Genomic DNA, 19,696 nt, shown 5'->3' with positions numbered 1-19,696 from the left:
CGGTGCCAGAGATCACCACCCTGCAAGGCCTCTCAGGTGGCCATGCTGCCTGCTTGGCCTGGAATAAACACACTGTAGATGTGTGTCAACAATAACGCCACCAACAAAAGAATATGGTACAATGGTTCTCCTTTTTTATTAATTACATACAGTATTTATAGATTTGTATTGCACATTCAAGTTAGTTTGACAAACAATAGTGCAATTAACTATACACACACACACACACAGGTACCATGCAGAGTAAAACAAGTTTAAAACAAAGCAACATCTGTAGTTGAATTTCTTCTATTTCATAGTTGCATGTAGCTCAGAGCTGCCTGCAGCTGCAGTAGAAAAAGCGACAGTCGACCCCTGCTTGTGGGGCAGTGCCTGGCTGCCTACATGAGGCAGTGCCTGGCTGCCTACATGAGGCAGTGCCTGGCTGCCTACATGAGGCAGTGCCTGGCTGCCTACATGAGGCAGTGCCTGGCTGCCTACATGAGGCAGTGCCTGGCTGCCTACATGAGGCAGTGCCTGGCTGCCTACACGGGGCATAGCTGGCTGTGCAAGGCCTCCCCAAGAAGAACAGTGAGGAGTTTGCTGTGGTAAAATGCATAGAGGCTGGAGGGGGTAGACTGGTCAAGGGACATGCTCGGCCTAACCCAACACATATTCTCTTACTAAACCCAGAGGCATATCATTCAATTAATAAAAGCTCCATATATTTTAAGAGACTTTGGCATTTGTGACAAATTACAACTCAAACCATGGTGGGAAAAATAAGAATGTAACTAGAAAATAGGTTCTGGAGGAAGGAGTTGTCTGTTTATTTCTATATAAAAAGCTTATAAAAACAAAATGTTATCTTTGGTCCATGCTCAAACACATGACTTTGCAACACTTGTTGAAGAAATTCAAAAGTCACACACCAGGGAAGTGAACACAGAGGCCATCTGTAGTTCAGTAGCAGTCAGGGTGAGATACACACATCTTAGACCACAATAGTTTATACCCAATGAATAAACCAGAGGCATTGTCAGTCGTGAGTCGTGATCATTAAAAGCAACCCTTAAAAATATGCTAGGTCCTCAATTAAGACATAAAAAAAACACAACAAAAACACAATATTTCACGAGGTGTACTTGAAACATAAATAATACTAAGAAAGCATCAATGGTCAAACCGGTGTTGGTTGTCCACCAACAGCAGGGGAAAGGGAAGACTGGGCTGTGAATGAGTATCAATCACTGATAACAGATTACTGACTGGGGGGTTGGGGGGCTACTTAACAGCTCTCCAAGTTCCTAAACTGAATACCTCCCCAAGACTGGGCACTGGGGGACAATACCTCATTTGTCATGATGGATATAGATTGGGATCAGAACCCTATAAAACACACACTCACACACGCAGAGTGTTCCAATCGAGTGTTAGCCAAAGTCGAGAAGCAGTTTCATGTGGAGGATTACAAGCAGCAGCACCACCAGGAATAAATCAGAGCATTTGGTAAAAAACACAGACGCAGACATTATCCCGGATCCTCAGGGTCTCCTCCAAGAAATCCCATCCTCTATCACACGCTACTGATAATCCCAGAGGAAGGGAGCGAGGGCGGGAGCGAGCGAGAGAGGGAGGGGGGGAAGGGCATCCCAGTGGCCGTGACAGCCAAAGTGACTTACAGAGCTCAACATCTGTTTCCAGTTCAAGTTCACACGCCTTGCTGCATCAACAGTTCCAGGTAATGCAAGCCTGGCTGGGGTCTTATGAAAACCAACCCTCTTGTGTGTGTGTGTGTGTGTCACTATTCCAGCAGTGCATGAGGGATCACCCTCGAATAAGAACAGAGCACATGTAGGCACACCTAGCACAGAGAGAGAGAGAGAGAGAGAGTGCGGTAGAGAGACTGGCACCGCGAGCGCTCTCCCCTCTCCTCCCTTGCCTCCCCTTTCTAGGGGTCGCACAGCGTGCGGCCAACAACGTCTCCCCTCCTGCCACTGTCTGTGCAGCAGGCAGTGGAGGGTTCGGGGTCCATGTCTCACATGGCTGGGAGGGTGGTAATGGAGGTTTGCGTGACAGGATGAGAGGGGGGCGGACTGGGGGTTGGATCGGGAACCAAATTGGCTTCTGTGGTTTCTTGCCTCACTTTACAGTCAGGCTCAGCCCCCCCCCCCCCTTCCCTCTAGTCCTCCCCTCCTCTCCCTGCTCCTTCATTTGGAACGCTAAGGGAGGTTTATTTTCACGGATGAGGAGTGAAAACAGCCCTGTCTTTGTTTTGGCTGCCGAGCTGCTCCCAGTGGAGGAGGTGCGGGGTCCTGGGGGCCAGGAGGGGGGGGGGGGCTTGGCTTCCAGGGGGCTGTGTGTGGTGACAGGAGCGGACTCGGGGGCTCCTTACACGGGGTGTGAGGGCAGCTCCACCAGCGTGGGGGCCGGCGTTGCCGTGAGGTGGCGGAACGCGACCTCTGTGCCCTCGGTGATGCCCACGTCGTCGCCCTTCCCCCGCCGGCGACGGAGGACACTGAAATAGGCATTCATCAGCTGCATGATCTCAGTCAGCTGGAACAGACAGGAGGGGGGGGGGGGGACAGAGAGAGAGAGAGACAGAGAGAGATGGGAAGGTCAGTCTAGTGGCACAGTGTTCTGAGGAGTGGCTCGCTCACAGTGTCTGTGTCTGGCACCGTCACAGCAGGGAGGGGAGAGATGATGTCACCCAGCTGCTGGAACACAATCCTCCAGGGACGCTTGTGCGTGATGTGCCTTGGCACACTGTGAAGCACCAGCTCATACCCCAGAAACACACTCATCACTCAAGCGAGCACAGCAGGACCGTGGACACTTGCTCGTGTCTTTTCTGATGCCAATGCTGCCAACGGTCTTCATTCGCGATGTGTTCTGTGATATATTTGTTCATGGTTTTTGTACCATGTAGTCATACAGTGCTAATCCAATCCTGTAACCAAATAAAGCACTGTGACCATATATCCTGCAGTTATAATTCCCTTACCAGGATGTGAGACCTGGCTATGCCTTGGGCCTGGCGCTAGCCTCAACCCAAGCCCATCAACCAGTCGCAGACTTCCGCTGTAAACCTAGATTCAGCTGCTAACCTTGCCTTCAACCTTAACTCCTAGTCTGACCATAATCACCCCTCTGCAAACCTGCTCTGACTCTGCACCCCATCCTGCACAGTTATGGCAGAGCTATGGGAGCCCTTCACTTCATAAAATCAGGGCCCTCTTTTGGTGCCCTTCAATTTGCCTGTTCTGCTGCACCAATAACTAACTAAAAGCCACTTTTGTGCCCCATGAGAGATCACACAGAGAGTGCTTTGTCCTGCGTGGGAAGATGCAAGCAAATCTGCCAGCTGAAGGGCCCACTTTGTTCTCTGAAATGAAACAGCTTTTTGGTTTAATACCCAAGTTTCTGAGAAATGTTTTTGGCTAATATTTTAGTCCAACCACTGTAATAAAACTCACCCCCAGTTGACATTTACGAACAGGAAGTGAGGCTTTTAGCGGTAAAGGCTGGTTGCAGAGGGAGGCAGTATGTGTGCTCCCTTTCCAAGATCAAACTTCATGCCTGCCGTTTTAAGTGGGTCAGGGAGCTGTGGGCGGGATATGGTGAGCAGGTTCAGTGACTGCGCAGAAGGTGCTCCCGCTGATAAGAACCCGAGGGCGTTCAGCGGCGTGACAGCTCGCTGGTGCAGCCCCAACGACAAACCCAACCCGAACCACACTGGAGATACTGTACACTTCCTTCCCATGGGTGGAGAAACGGGAAAGGCGGGCTTCACTCCAACCGCGCTCTGGGCTCTAAGCGCCTGTGTCGTGAGCCCGCGCGCGGAGAGCTGCGGCGCCGGTCGCCGTCGCGAGGGAGCCTACCTTGGTGGTTTCAAACAGTAGGTCGCGGTCGCCGGCCGTGATCTTGAAGGTGTTGCTGTCAGAGACGCCGTAGGAGCAGATCTGACCGTAGGGGAAGGACTCCAGGGCCTCGGCCTCGCCCTGCTTATACAGAGACACCGAGGTAGCGGCCACACCCAGCCACAGCTTCTGAGAGAAGCTTCCGGTCGAGCTCTGAAGACAGAAAGCACAGAGGGGTCTGATGAGTCCTGCCGTCTAGCACCAGAGGAGGAAACATGGAACAGGGAACGGAGGGTCTTTACAAAGGAAGCCGGACTCACGATGTAGAAATCCACCTCGTAGAGAGTGCATCCAAACCCTGACCACTGGCGGGCGATGTTGAGGTACGCGGCCATGCTGTCCCCGCGGCTGTACCCCGCCAGGCCCTTCCAGCGCTCCACCACGGAGCTCATGATGGCCGCAGCCTCCTCCTTCAGACGGCTGCGCAGCCGCAGGTCCTGCTCCACCCTCTGCTTGTGGGCCGTGGTGGCCGTGTGGCTCCACAGCGCCCCCGCCAGGAGGCCTCCAGGGAAGCGCTGGGCCTGGGGGCAGCCCTGGGCCGGAGGCTGGCCGGGGGGGAGGGCCGGGGGGGCCGAGAGGGACATGAGCACCCGGGCCTCCACCATGTCGCCGGGGAAGAGTTCGTCCAGAGGCGGGCAGGGGGAGAGGGTGCTGAAGTCCCCGATGACAGACTGCAGCCTGAGAGCGGCCAAGGCCTGCAGGTCCTCCTCGCAGGCGGGAAGTTGACCCCGCACCACCATCTCATGGCACTGCGACAGGAGAGACAGGGAGGGAGGGAGGGAGAGGGAGAAACAGAGAGGTGGAGGGAGACAGAGCGAGGGAGGGAGAAACAGAGAGGTGGAGGGAGACAGAGCGAGGGAGGGAGGGAGGGAGGGAGGGAGAGGGAGAAACAGAGAGGTGGAGGGAGACAGAGCGAGGGAGGGAGGGAGGGAGGGAGGGGAAGATTGAACAGTGTGTCAGTTTTGCCTTCCCCCCATCCATCATAGCTGTACCCCACCCTGTTTTACTGAGGCCCATAACATTTTTATAAGTGTCCTCAGGAAGAATGTTCTAATGAACTCAGCCTGGCTCGCCTCGTCCTCTCAGCTGCCCAGCCAATGGCCCAACTCGCGCTTTAAAAGTATTGTTTTATTACAGTTGTGGACTGTTAAGGAAAAGCTAACAGTCCAATGAAATAGGAGAAATGATTCCTTGACCAAAGCCACGCCATTATAGCTCATTATCATAACAGCGACATCCACTAACGACTCGTGTAAGCATGGCGCATGTGTGTGTTTTAGGGGTGTGTGTAGGGGGGGGGGGGATTTAGTGAGGTGTGTGGGGCAGTGTTACCTGCTCAAAGAGGAAGAAGTACTCGATGCTGTCCTCAGATATGCTGTCAGCATCCAGCAGGCAGTAGAGCTTGAAGCAGAGTTTCCACTGGGACTCCTGGTCCGGCTCTTTAGCTGAGAGGCTGGGGAGCAGAGAGACAGGGGGGGACAACGGAATAAAGACTCGCGCACCTAAAACAAGAGTAAGAAAACTCCCCCCACCGGCCATTTGGACGTCTCTAGACCGCCATGACAGGAGTTGGAAGTGTCGACGGATGTGACTAACAGCAACCGGCCATGTTTACGCCCTCGCTCAGGCCGCGGCGGGCAAACACGCACACACCTCTCAGAACAACACTGATGTCTTTCATTCCAGAGAAGGACCTTATCTGGCCGAGTGACGTGGCCCTAAGCAAGCAAATGACATCAGCATTCACCTTGAACGGCTGCAGTGTCTGCAGACAGACAGGGTGACAGTGCTTCATTTACCCAGCGTGGCGTGCGTTTGACTAACGAGGTTTACAAGGGCACCTCTTATCAAGGCCTTTGATTATTTTAAGCTAGGAGGTCGGACCACAAAATTATACGTATGAGCGTGGATTCCTTTCAATGACGTCAAAAAATAAATATGTATGTCGGGGGTGGCGTTATGTCTCGGATGTGGTCGGTGTTGCAAGTAAAGAGGGATATTTACTTTTCAAACCTGGTCAGGATGTCGGCGATGATGGTGCTTCCCGCTATGGGCCGCTCCCAGAGGGAGTTCTGCTCAAACAAGGAAAACGTGTTGCTGCTCTCCTGCAGGCCTAACTTCTCCTGCATCCTCCGCACCACCTGCAGCACACACACACACACGGCTACTTAGACACACAGATGGAGGTACACAAAGTGCCCTACGCCTCGTGGCTGTTCACAGAATCTGTCTGCAGTACACCCGTACGTCGCTCCGGATAAAAGCGTCCGCTGAGGGAACGCCATGTCAACGTGGGCGCGAGGGGGGGGGGGGGGGGGAGCGCGGAGGGCTGCTCACCTCGCTGGCGGTGGTGTGGGAGCTGATGTAGAGCTGGCAGGAGCCAGGCCCGGGGTAGTGGACCGCGCACGGCATCTCCTGACGCCCCATCAGCACCTGGATCTCCTCCCAGGACGGCACGCGCTCCCGACACCGGGTCTTCTCCAGGGCCTCCACGATGAACGAGGCGTAGTTGTCCATCTCGGACTCAGGACTCTGGCTCTGGATCCTGACACACACAGGAGACGCGGGCGGGGGGGGTGAACCCGATGTGTGTGGGTGCGCACGTGTGTGCTTATTAGCTCATTCGGACTAAGTCCAACCGTGGTTTACTTAGAGTCAGGGGAGTCAGGTGGCTGAGTGGTGAGGGAGTCGGGCTAGTAATCTGAAGGTTGCCGGTTCGATTCCCCGGCCGTGCAAAATGATGTTGTGTCCTTGGGCAAGGCACTTCACCCTACTTGCTTCGGGGGGAATGTCCCTGTACTTACTGTAAGTCGCTCTGGATAAGAGCGTCTGCTAAATGACTAAATGTAAATGTACTTAGGAGGGTAAACCTAAGTATGTCAGCGATGTCAACAGTGATCCGAGCACTTTAAAAGTGTTGTGATAATAGGCTTTATGTCATTCTTTCAGTTCCAACACTTTATTTTCGTTGGGTTGGTAATGCTAGGGAGTCAATGAGGCGAGGAATGACAAATGTTCTCACTTTTAGCTTTCAGGGACTTAAAAGGCTCTGCGTCTCTCAATCCTTCAAAGAGGAGGAAAAGGGGAGAGAAAACTTTGGCAGCGCTCTGAACAGGAAAAGGTGTTTCCGCTCACGTGAACCACAGTGACCTACCACTTCCTCCCGATGGACTGGCCAGTCCAGGAGTGTGTGTGTGTATGTGTGTGCACGTGTGTGTGTGCGCAAGTGTGTGTGCACGAATGAGGCAATGGGTAGCACACTCAGAACAGGGCCAAACGTCTCAAACACCTACAAGAATGTAAATGCTGTGAAAGGCGTGAGCTGGGCCCAGCACAAACAAGGCCTAAACACCGAGGAAGGAACCAATCCTACTGCTGTGCTGGACCCAAAACAAACAGAACCCAAACTGGAGAGACCGAGGGGAAGAGAGAGGCCTGGACGAGAGGGACTCAGACATCCAGTCAGACCGAGAGAATGAGGCCCTCGCACGCCCTCCTGTCTCTCCCTCTCTCATTACGAGCCACAGGGTGGGTTTTGTCCTTCTCAAACATAATTAGGAATGTTCCACTGAGCCTGTGTGATTCCTTTCTGTCTGTTCCCCCCAGCCCCCGCTCCACCCCCCCACCCCCACTCCCCCCCCCCGGACTGGGGACATTCCCTGGGGGTGTCTCAGGGCACCGTGAGGGACGGAGAGGGGGCTCTTTTTGGCACTCTGCCCCTGCCCTAGCCCCCTCTCCTAGCCCCCGCACTGTCCAGCTGTAGACCGAAGCCGACAGAGATGTTAGAGTGCGACTAGGAGACCGTCTCCTTATAGCAGTCTGCATAGCCCGCCGTCTTGTTTTTAGTCTGGCCCCTTGCTGCATAAACAGTATTCCTGAGCTATCCATGACCAGCATACAAACAAGCGGCAAGATACCGTGATCGCTCTCTGAGTGGCGGATGCCTCAGTATGCTATATATGACTACTTTTCCATTAGCTTTGGCCGGATACCCAGCACCAACATATGCATAGCATCGTATGGGCTTGCTTTATGACTTGCCGTACAGAGAAACTGCGGGAAAAAGATTAGCGCTGTTAATATAGCATAGCTTAGCGCGCCAAACAGAGGGGCTAATTCCGATCCGCAAATCCACCCCTAAAACACTGGATCCGTGCAGAGCGATGCAATAACAATGTGAGAGAATATCACACTGCTATATGTAACTGCTGGTTAGCGGGGTTGGCGCCTGGACCCTGTCTGGACCTCCAGGTGTCCCGGCCACCGGTCGGGGCCCACGTACGTGCCCCCTCTCCCCCCTCCCTTCGTGTGGCTCCCTCTCCAGGACCAGCCCACGAGGGCCCCGACCGCAACACGCGCGCACCCCCCTGCTGTATCCGGCTGCGGGCCGCTCCCTCACCTCTTGAGGTGGAAGCGCAGGTACTTGAGCACGGCGGGGCCGGGCAGGAAGGTGCAGCTCATGCAGGTGAGGAGCTGCCAGTAGCGCAGGTGCGCGAGCGTCTGCGGGGCGGGCGTGCCGCTGGTCTGCTTCACCAGCTGGCAGTAGACCTCGTCGCGCAGCGGCCGAAGGTCCAGGCAGGTCTGCAGCACGCCCTGGATGATGGGGACGGGCTCCCTGGCCGACTCCAGCTGCTGCAGGCAGTTGAAGAGCTTGACGGCCTCCTCGCGCACCGAGGCGTAGCCCTTCCCACTGTGGTCTGTGGGATCGAGAGGGTTGAGGTTAGCGTTAGAGCTAACGGGCTAGCTTCGGGCGTGCCGTGTTCAAAAGTGTCTTTTGCCATTGTGTGTGCGCGAGTGGTACTTACAGGTGTGCTCCAGGCTGCCGAAGGAGAATGGCAGCAGGGGGGCGTACAGGGGGCTCTGGGTGTACTTCAAGATGGGGTTGTGCTGGTAGATGTTCTCCACCACCTCAGGGTTAAACTTGTTTTCCTGGGGACACACAGGCAGGCAGGGGAGTCAGGGGGGGACGTGAGCTAACCTGTCCTTTCGGATGATCGATCTCCAGTCGACCCCGAGGCACGGTGTGCGAGGGTCAAAGAGTTGACTGTGCTTGTGGGCATGCGTCTGTTTGTGTGTGTGTGTTGGCAGAAGGGGTGACTGGGGTCAGTTTGACTGGAGAACAGCTACGGGTATCTTTTCAAAGCCTGAGAAGGTCAACCGATGAACCCGGGCCAACCGCACCGGCATGCCTGCCACATTTTGTGCGTGTGCATCTGTGTTGGTGTTTATGTGCATGTGTGCGCTTCGCTGTACTGCTTTCGGGGCGGCATCTCTCCACACATGCTCTTCTCATCGACAGGAGTACAGACAGCTTCCACTACATGCTTTCTGCACCTGTTGACCATTAGTAACGTTGACCCTGTTCTGTGTCTCTGGCTAAAGGATAACCTACTGCCAACCCCCCCCCCCCACACACACACACACACAGCCCCCCCGCGCCCACACACCCCCTCGATCCCTCCTTTGTGGGGCAAAGTTGAAACATTCCACTGAAGTGTTTTGGGCATACTGATGACAGATCTGCTTGTCTGTTTGAACTGGGAGAGTGAGATGTTTTGCAGGCACGCACTGTGGAGCCCGACGTCAAGTCTGTTACACATCTGTGCATGCAGCAACACATACATACTTACGTACATAGAGACATGCATATACACACATACACACTTTCAGGGTCAATGGACACAGGAAGGTGGAATTCACTTTTCATTTACAGATCCGGGAATTACCCAATTCCCGGATCCTCATTCTATCATGTAGCCTGAAGGTCCAAGGCTGGCCCTGCAGCCCGGCCCTGCAGCCCGGCCCTACAGCCCGGCCCTGCAGCCCGGCCCTACAGCCCGGCCCTGCAGCCCGGCCCTGCAGCCCGGCCCTGCAGCCCGGCCCTGCAGCCCGGCCCTGCAGCCCGGCCCTGCAGCCCGGCCCTGCAGCCCGGCCCTGCAGCCCGGCCCTGCAGCCCGGCCTGGCCCTGGCCCCTTCTTCCCTGTGTCTGTGGCGGGGACACACGTTGGTGGCTGAAAGATAAGACTCTGTCTCACACAAAGAGCTCGTCTGTTCATTTACTGGATCCCTGTCACTTTCCTACGCTGTTCTTGTCCTACATGGGCGCCGGCTGGCCTTTGTGTGAAGTGCACAGGATCTCTTTCTGCTCTGAGTGGTCAGGGCTGGCAGAGGTAAATCGCCTTTCTCCGTGACTGTTGCAAGACCATTACTGCCTGACTGTCACTATCTGTGTTTACATTCTTGTGCCCTTATAAAAGACGGTCCTCTGGCCTTCGGAGCTGAGAGAGACAGGATTGGAGACCAACCCCTGGCGCTATCATTGTGTCCTCGTTTATTGTCAGAAACGTTTCAGGACAATCTGCAGATTGCTTATCCTTCCCAGCCCCGGAACTCGACTGAACTGAAGTCACTAACACGCTTCCTTCATCGGCGTGCGTATGAGGGAGGGAGAGAGGGGAAGTGTGTGCGTATGTGTGACGCAACGTGCGAGGAGAGGAAGGGCTCCTCTGGTCTCGCTCCTCTTGGCCCCTCTTGGCCCAGACGGAGGCAGACAGATTAAACTGGGTACCAGATTAGACTTTCGCACGCGACATAGCGGGCCGTCGCCGCCAGATTAGCAGCCCAGGAGGCCGAGCGGTGGAGTGTTTATCTGGCGCTGGCTCCGCCTCTTCGCCCTCTCCTCTCCTGTCCCGTGATGACCCGCTCCCCAGAGCGCCGCAAGGCCGTCCGCCCTCCGCTCGTGAGACGCTACGCTTGCGAGCGAAACCCCGCTTTAAAAATGGGCCTCTCTTGAGACATGTGTCCGCCCCGGAAAGCACTTCCTGCAACCCAACATGAGGGTGCTGCAGTGTGTGTGGGTACGTGAAAGCTCGCTATCTCTCTCTCACACACACACACCTACTATAAACACCTCTAAAGATGCAGGGTGACTACACTATCAGTCTTAACAGATTAAGTGATGCAGTGAGCCACAACCTTGGACACACACAATCACACACTTAAACAAATAAAACACTTGTGCATTAATCTTCTGGATTCCTAAATGGAGATAAAAGTTGTGATTTTTTTTAAGTTCTCCCTTTACTTGATGGCGAAGAATCCTTCAGACATAGCTCTGAAAATGCTGTGTTGGTTTGTGAGACGTGTTTCTAGTCTGCCTTGAAAGGGGAGGCCCTCTACATCATCTGAAGTCTAGTCATTTAAACAGCCCAGGACAGGCCTTGCAGTTGAGCCCAGATGTCTGGATGTATGGTGAGGATGGCCCCCCTCACAGCCTGATGAAAGGAGAAGAGGTCGATCGCAGAGGGCAGGGCTGTTAGCTGGAGGAAACTTTGGACTCGGGAGTCCTGTGTGCCTGTGTCGTTGCTATGGCTACAGAGTGGAGGGATTATCGGTGTTGTTGCTGCTGCTGGCTGTGTTTGGTGACAGTTTGTCACAGGTGGTTTGGCTGTGGCTCAGTGTGTGTGTGTGTGTGTGTGTGTGTGTGTGTGTGTGTGTGTGTGTGTGTGTGTGTGTGTGTGTGTGTGTGTGTGCGTGTCTCACCTCTATGTCTCGGATCAGGAGCTGGGTGGGGGTTTCCACGGGAGCTTTGGTGTCGATGACCTTCTGAACAGCACAGGCCCAGTGCACGGCTTCGTTGAAGTGCTTGGTGTAGAGTCGGTAGCAGTGCTTCCGCCCATACACGGTGATGCTCCAGTACCCTGAGACACACACACACACACAGGCTTGTCAATGGCTTTCATGGAGAACTCTCCGCAAGGCAAAATAATGAAGGCTTTTTTTAACACCAAAAAGTCAACACATTGCAGACTGTAATCGAAGTCTGCCGTAACTCAACCAGTGCTAACTGGTTTATTCCACACATTCACTTTCAGACTGTCTGAGGGTGGACCTGGGACCCTACACAGGTGGAACACACTTCCTTTGTCCTTCTACGCATCGACAGAAGTCAACCAAAAACCTCACCACAAAGTAAATACCCAAGGTGTGTTTCCTAGGAGAACAGTTATGAGTAAACCAAACTGAAGGGAAATGAGGAAAGCCAGGGTCAGCATGAGCTTAGAGTATGTGCTGCCCTGAGGCTGGGGCTAGGCCGTTCTATATCTCCTGGATAACCAGCTGCCTTTGTTTAGGTTATTTGGTCAAGTTCAAATGTCAGGTGAAGGCTGAAGCGATGTGGAATATGATTGGTGGCATGCCATGACGATACAATGTACAGCTAACCATCTAACGTCATTCACTGCTTATCTCACCGCTGAAATCTGAGTGTCAAAAAAAAAAGAGAATGTGACCACTAAATAGGAACTAATCTTACATAAGAACTGAAGACAAAGGGGAAGAGGCCGAGTTTCAGTCCAGCCTGCAGTGGCACGAACATATCGAAGCCACGACAAAGCCACCTTTGAGGACACGAAACTATTCCCCAGGAAAATCATTGAGCAGGTTTACCTATCAAGAGCTGTTTGGGTGTTTCCTCATGAAGTGGTTGGCTGAAGTCAGCGGGGGAAAAATCCCTTTTTTTTCACGAAAACAAAGGGACTATATGAGTCAATCAGAAACTTCGACTGTAGGTCCACAGGTCGGGGCTTCTCCTACCACACAACCATTTTCCCTCATCTCTCATTGCTCCTGTCTCTATTTCTGTTTTCCCGGGGATACCAGACGGTCATGCTGATTACTCAGAACAGAGGTTAACAGAGGGTTTCAGACGAGCTCACATCCTGCAGGCAGAACTGGGATTTCCCAAAGTCAGACGGAGCACCGTGCTCTCGGGAAGTGAAAAGACACCACAGTCTCGTTTTACATCTAAAAACACACACGGTCCCAAGGCTGGAAATGTTTTGAAAATGTCCTAATTGAACAGTGTATGGATTATCCCTGGTGTAGCGGTTCTATTGTGGGTTTCTTTGTTTTGTCTAAACAATGACAATGGCTCTGAGGAGTGTGTGAGTGTGTGAGTGTGTGTGTGTGTGTGTGTGTGTGTGTGTGTGTGTGTGTGTGTGTGTGTGTGTGTGTGTGTGTGTGTGTGCCACTCACCAGTTTCCTTGTAGGTCTTTTTGTCGGGCCAGATGACAGAGCAGAGGTTTGTCAGTACCAGGGTGCCCAGTCTGCGGGCTCCTTTCTCTGTGCTGCTGTAGTAGTCTAGCGAGTCCTGGCTCAGCACGAACCAGTAGCGCCTCTGCTTGATCCAGCCACCATGCACTTCTCTGAACAGCCAGCCTACACACACACACACACACACACACACACACACACGTTACATGGTAGTGATATGCACACAATGACTTGGTACAAGATTGGTACATTTATGTACCACTCAGACAGTGTTACGCTGAAGCAGGGAAGTACTACCACATCGTAAGAACAGAAGCGATACAACCCCAGGTTTGTCACTGTGCCAGTCTGAGAGACTGTGCCGTGTTGGGGTGAACGTGAGGGGTGATTAGGTTGGGCTCAACCTAATCACCAGGAGGGGGAAATATGCAACAGTGCGAGATGCAGGTTTAAAATACAGCCAGCTAATGGCAGACATCAAGGGGTAATTGCAGCTGTTGGAAAGGCTGGAGAGGGAGGAAGGGAGAGAGGGAGAGTGAAAGGGAGAGACGGATCCAACCCAGAAGACGGTCGCTGGTGTAGCAGGACGGCAGTGAGAGAGCTGAACAGTCACACTCGGGTCAGAGTGAGACCACGAGCTCAGGAGTATCTGGGCGGGGAGCCGAGCGATACCTGTTCAGGGTCCCCACAGTCCCTCCACACCTCAGCTGCAGAACAGCTTCTACTGTCCCCAAACACCAGATTACACAATCGCCAACTGTGTGTGCCCATGTCCCCCCCCCCCATACTAACGTTGAACCTCACAAAGCATAAATCAAGTTATTTGGGGCCTTCTTCACAAGCTGGGCGATAGGGAAACATGCAGAGAGGCAGGTGTGTGTGTGTGTGTGTGCACGCTGGTACTTGAAAGCGAACGCGCGTGCGCACGCGTTCTGGGACTGCTAACGCAAAGTACATTGAGCTCTTACCTTCTGAGAAAGGCTCTGACTCCAAGACCGCGTCACGGCTTCCTCTGTGGTTGGCAAGCTGCATGCCACCTGTCGGCTCGGCCTCGTTTTCCCCTTGGCCGCTCTCTCAGTCTTTCCCCTTGCATTCAACCTCCCCCGCCCCTCCCTCCTCATTCCTGTTCTTCCCAGGCAACTTCACATGCACAACACCCACTCCCTCCGTTCCCCCGAATTAGAAGCTAGCGGGCTTCATATGTGGGCAGCGTGGAGGTCGACAGTCTCATGACGCGTTTCCTCTCTCAGCCAGCCTCTGGTATATTAGCGGCGGCCTTGAACCCACGAGAAACACCACCCGATTGAGGCTTCAACATTGGATCACATGGGGGGGGGGGGGGGGGATAGATACAGTGTCACCACATCAAAAGGAACATGAAAATGGAAATGGTTTCGATTTTAAGTTAAGGGGGGGAGGGGGGAGGGGGGGGTTAGAGAGCTCCTGACACCGTCCCCTACACAGGAAATCCTGCGGCCGTTCTTTTCAGGAGCTTCAAACAGTGAGTTGAAGACACAGGCTCATTAGAGGGTTGGAGGGGGGGAACAAAAGTCGAGTCAGGGGAGGCAGGGACTCCCCCTCCCGCCTCCCCTCCTCCCCCCCCCATGGACGTCCATCTGGATCCCATCTCTCTGGCCGGCTAATGTCTCCCCTGGGGGCCAAGGTTCGCCCTTCATTTGTTTCATTTCTGACCTCTGACCCTCAAAGCCCTGCCCCCTCAAACACAGAGGAGAGCGAACACTGAGGGTTCTGTAGGTACCTCTCTCAGTCTCTCTCTCACTCTCTCTCTCAGTCTCTCTCTTTAAGTCTCTCCCTCAGTCTCTCCCGCAGTCTCTCCCTCAGTCTCTCCCTCAGTCTCTCCCTCAGTCTCTCCATCTCCAACGGTTCTGATCAGGTCTTAATATTTAAAGGGTGATTCATCTTCAGACCCAGTTTGGCTGGATTTGACAGAAACTACACAGGCACCAACAACTTACTTGAGCATGTTAAAATAAGGCGAATCAGCAGTGAATGAATGTCAACATTGATGTATGTAATTCTCTGCCGTGCTGGTGGTGTGTTAGACAGGCAGAGCGGTGAGACTGAGGCCCTGTCACCCCAGGACATCTCACAGTAACCCATACCACACAGGGGACATACTTCATGGAGGGGCTTTTCAAAACATCTCCCTGCACACCACAAGTAGTGGTAGGGCCTTGTTGTGGTGGATAAGGTCGGGCTGGGGGGTTGGAGAGGGGGCGGGGGGGGGGGGGGGTGAGATATGCAGAGTGAGCAACAACTGCCCAGTCGCCATCGTCACCACCTCCTCCCTCCAACCCAAGGGGCCCAGGGGAAGTAGCTGTCCTCCGTTTGGGAAGGAATGTGCCCCATAACCCCCCTCTAAGCCCCACCCTGCCCCCAGCCTCTCCGTCACGCTAGCCAGGGGTGCATGGTAACTGCTGTCAGAATTAGCCGATCAGGCTGCCGCCATCCCAAACAGGACGTAACTTATCCAAGGGCTGGCATTTTACTGCACTGTTTCAGTAGCAGGAAAATAGCACAGGAATAACCTATGAGATCATTCCTCAGAAGCAATAGACTCGGAATAATGCTGATTGACATCATTACATGCAACGAGGAGCTGGGAGAGAAGGAGTTGGTCTAGGGAGTACTTGGTGCAGTACAGTGTTATGAAGGCGCACGATTCCTTATAAACTTCATCAAACACACACTTCATCCAAACAGGCAAAGACAGACACTGTTGTCGTGCACTCTCATTGAACATTACAGGCAGACGCCCAGAGTCAGAGAGGGAGGGATGATGAAAAACGAGATAAAGAGAGTTGAAACCCACCTTTAACCAGCAGCTCTGGGTCTTCATCCAAGCCCATCTTACTCTTCTCTATAATCAGACTCTTCATCTCTTCAGGAAGCTCTGACACACTGTGCCTGTGTGTGTGAGAGAGACAGCGGGAGAGAGAGGGAGAGAGAGGGAGAGAGAGAGAGAGAGAGAGGGGGACAGAGTAGAGAATGTAAATAACCCAGCTTCTCCTCACCACAATATACCCCCTTCCCAGCCACCCTCTAGCTCCCTTGTGACACCCCATTGGCTCTGAGACAGGTTTGAGAGACCCTCTTGAGTGACATCAGGCAAACGAGTCCCCATGTTACCCTTGGTGAGGGAGGGGAGAGAGACAGACAGACTGAAGTGCTGGGAATATCTCTCCTCCTCATGCTTCTCCCTCTCTCCCCCCCCTCTCTCTTCCTCTCTCTCCCCCTCTCTCCCCCCCTCTCTCTCCCCCTCTCTCCCCCTCTCTCCCCCTCTCTCCCCCTCTCTCCCCCCCTCTCTCTCCCCCTCTCTCTTCCTCTCTCCCCCCTCTCTCTTCCTCTCTCTCCCCCTCTCTCCCCCCCTCTCTCTTCCTCTCTCCCCCCCTCTCTCTTCCTCTCTCTCCCCTTCTCTCTCCCTCTCTCCCCCCCTCTCTCTCCCTCTCTCCCTCCCACCCCAGCTGCACACCGTCACATACCACGCCACTGTGGACAGCTCATCTCTTTTTTATCGGTTTGGCCGGCGGGCCGAGCGTGCGACTGAAAATAAACGTGACAGAGAGACGCCGAGTCACAGACAGCCAGCTCACACCAGTCAGGGAAATACTGAGTTCACCAGGTCACAATGTCAGAACATAAAAAAAACAAACAAAAGCAACTTCTGCAAATTACACTTGATAGCATCTCTTGCTCACTTCCTCTTTTTTCATCTCCTTTCCTCCTCTCTTTCTGAAGTGCCACGGTAAAGACAGCCACGACATGCAATCCTTGTGAACAAGAGGCCTGCAGACATCTGGTCAGGCAATGATTTGGATGACTTGTTATCTCAGGCCAGGGCCCATTTCCACCCCATTACATTGTTTATAAAGTTTATCTCTGCTCATGTATTTATCTAATTACTAGTTTATTTTCTCTGCTTTCCAGGCTAACAAGCATGCAAGGTATGGTTGACAAACCCTTCCGTTGCCCTGCTGTAAAACAGCACCAGTGGTCAGGAAAGTACTTGTACCCATCATAGTACTGTTCCGCCTCAAGTTACCCACTCTATGGCTTGATTAATGCTAGTATTGATCAGATAGTCCAGAATAGCTCCTCTTTACGGAAGGCGGGATCGATCAGTGAGTCTCAATTTAAACAGTGATTCTTCTTCAGGATTGCGTGACGCAGCTCAGAATACTCTTTTCTTTTCTGCAGTTCAGTTAGCTGAACCATATGTCAGTTTGCCAACACCTGCATGAGTGCGAATGCATGTTTATGTAAGTGTGTGTGCGTGCAAAGTGGCTCGACGGTAGCAGATCCCTGTGGATTTGCATCAGTCTCTAATTTAAGCTAAAGCCCAGACACACAAGGAAACTCTATACCGGGCTGTGGTTGTGTGTTTGTCCGTGTGTGTGTGTGTGTGTGTGTGTGTGTGTGTGTGAGTGAGCGTGTTTGGAAGTCTGTGTGCATGAGTGAACACAGCGTCATCAGAGAGCTGGAGTGAGAAAGAGAGGGTCAGAAACTGGATCTCCGGTCGGGTTCACCGGTCTCTCGCTACGCCCTAGAGCCACAGCAGCATTCCCCCAGCACCGCCTGCGCTCCACTGACCCCTGACCCCCACGCAGCTACGCATCCCTCTTAAAAGGCATCAAAATGCACCAAGAAATGTGCTTACATTTACATTTAGCAGACGCTTTTATCCAAAGCGACTTCCAAGAGAGAGCTTTACAAAGTGCATAGGTCACTGATCATAACAACGAGATAGCCACAAAACATTGCGAGTAGCCAAAACATGGAGCACCATGGAACATGGTGCTTGCGTCTCTTTTTGGGGGCGCACGTTACCCCTGTAGCAGAAACAGTGCTCCATGCAGACAGCCATAGCCTATATCCAGCCATCCTCCCAACCACAGTCAGGGCTGGGGGGGGGGGGGGGTGTGATCTATAGAAAGGCAGACCACTGCCAGGGAATAGTAAGACCTGGCATGTTGAGGGACTTTCTGTCAAAGCCTAGGATCATTCAGTCCCATTGTCTATAAGAGGCAAACATCCAAACTGTCAAGAGCAATACAAACCAGTTACTAAGTTCGTTTTGGCCCTGTCCTAAAGCACTGTGTGAGGCTGGGCCTAGCATACAAGATCTGAAGCAGACATCTCCTAGGAATAAAAATGAGTCAACTTCCTTAAAAATTGTTTTAAAAAAATCCCGAACTGTGTATGGACAGCGACAATCCCACGGAACAATGTTCTGTAAGGCTTTGTGCCTTGTCATATTAGGCACTCAAAAACATGATGGCCGGCAGCCAAACCATCAGCTAGCACAGGCAGGAACAGAGCCTACAGAAGTACCATAGAGAGGCAGGAAGGCTCAAAGCGACGGTCGAAAGGGGAGAGGGGCCAAACAAAATGGAGGGAGGGCCGTAACTGCGGTCCCCAGCCCTCCTATTGACCCTTCTCTGTCCAAACAACCCTGACCTTCAGACTCAATGGGCCCCAAGCAGAATCAGTGGAGCCATCTGGGTCCCTGGGCCCTGTCTAGTGTCCACCACACAATCTGCTATTGTGAACGACTGTAGACACAGGCGCAGGCTGCGCCACATCAAAGTCCCGTCCCAGACAAAACCACGATGGAAACCACTGGGGCTGGCTACAGGGCGACAGTTGTGGGGGTTTCGGATGCTCTGTGTGAAAAAGACGGTCGACGAAGCTGTACTGAAGAAGCCGTCCCAACGCTGTTCAAAATGTCCCGCAGGCCGGGAGGCACTCGCAATGAGCAGGAGAACGTTGGGAGAGACATTTCCAGGAGGGCGAGAGTCTAGCAGACAACGTCTAGCTCTTCCCGTCCGATCTGTACCTACACGAATCGTGAGGTTTTAACATGTAAACCTCGGCGCTTAAGAAGGGCTCGAGATCTTAGTCTGGAACCTTGTTGTTTGAAACCCATCGGGTCGGGGGGGGGGGGGGGGGTTCTGTCCTGCAGCTGGGGGCACATGTTGGCACACTGACATATGAGGCTCTGGAGTCTCCACAGCTGTCCAGCAGCGCCCCCCCATGCCCCTGCCCCCGCATTCCCAGAAGCCCCGGCAGAGGCCGCGACGGAGGGGCCTTGCGTGCCGACTTCCTGTGGAGAGCAGGAAACAATTTGACACGGGGATTAGACAGCCGGGGGTATAGAGCGAGTGCCCCCCGACCCTGCAACAGGCAAGACCCCGAACACCTTTTCCTTTTCGAGATCCAGTCTCTTTGGATATTAAACTGCGTACGTTTTAGGAAACCTGAAACTGTGGTCATGGCATGGGGCACATGTTTTCGATGTTTCGAGAAGCTGGTCTCATACGAAGTGTAGTTCTAGGAGCAAAGGCTGACAATGGAGGGAAAACACCCTCGAGATGCTTTGTTTACGGAAGTGAAAGAGAACACATGGAAAACTTCTGTAGCCCAGATGTCACTAGTCTCCTTCTGCCTAAATCTCTCTCTTTCAATCTCTTGCTCTCTCTCCCTCTCTTAGTCGGTCTCACCACAGTGTAACACAAGCTTGCTAAACAGAACCATCTGTTTGCTCCACATAAACGGTAACCTAACAAAGAAAAATAGAGGAAAAATGACACGAGAGAGAGGTAAAAAGCGAGAGGCAAGGGCTGGGCCAGAAACTGAAGTAAGGTGATGTGATGGGGGAAATGAGGACTGTGGGAGATTTTAAATAACCTTGATACAGAATCTCAAAATACATATCTTTATCT

General features: G+C 53.1%; 1 protein-coding gene and 1 long non-coding RNA gene across 3 annotated transcripts in view; both read right to left on the bottom strand.

Annotated features, from left to right (window-relative positions):
* Window positions 1-19,696, bottom strand: part of LOC134007639 (uncharacterized) — a 158,891-nt gene that overhangs the window by 13,290 nt on the left and 125,905 nt on the right. The gene's annotated exons all lie outside the window — the stretch shown is intronic.
* plekhh3 (pleckstrin homology, MyTH4 and FERM domain containing H3) overlaps window positions 122-19,696 on the bottom strand; it is a 29,122-nt gene continuing 9,547 nt past the window's right edge. The window contains exons 3-13 of one of the 2 annotated variants that reach the window (XM_062447141.1): window positions 15,787-15,881; window positions 12,936-13,118; window positions 11,442-11,599; window positions 8,705-8,828; window positions 8,299-8,596; window positions 6,237-6,444; window positions 5,904-6,040; window positions 5,232-5,352; window positions 4,160-4,648; window positions 3,861-4,052; window positions 122-2,535 (exon numbers count right to left, since the gene is read on the bottom strand). In XM_062447141.1, the coding sequence (XP_062303125.1) occupies window positions 2,371-2,535; window positions 3,861-4,052; window positions 4,160-4,648; window positions 5,232-5,352; window positions 5,904-6,040; window positions 6,237-6,444; window positions 8,299-8,596; window positions 8,705-8,828; window positions 11,442-11,599; window positions 12,936-13,118; window positions 15,787-15,881 (2,170 nt within the window). In that variant the 3' untranslated portion in view covers window positions 122-2,370. The remainder of the gene's footprint in view (window positions 2,536-3,860; window positions 4,053-4,159; window positions 4,649-5,231; window positions 5,353-5,903; window positions 6,041-6,236; window positions 6,445-8,298; window positions 8,597-8,704; window positions 8,829-11,441; window positions 11,600-12,935; window positions 13,119-15,786; window positions 15,882-19,696) is intronic. The other variant, XM_062447149.1, reaches the window with a different exon arrangement.

This window comes from Osmerus eperlanus, chromosome 2 (genome assembly GCF_963692335.1).
Source record: "Osmerus eperlanus chromosome 2, fOsmEpe2.1, whole genome shotgun sequence".
In the NCBI taxonomy this organism is placed as follows: domain Eukaryota; kingdom Metazoa; phylum Chordata; class Actinopteri; order Osmeriformes; family Osmeridae; genus Osmerus; species Osmerus eperlanus.
Note: the sequence above shows the minus strand (reverse complement) of the source record. Positions and strands in the feature narration are given on the sequence as shown.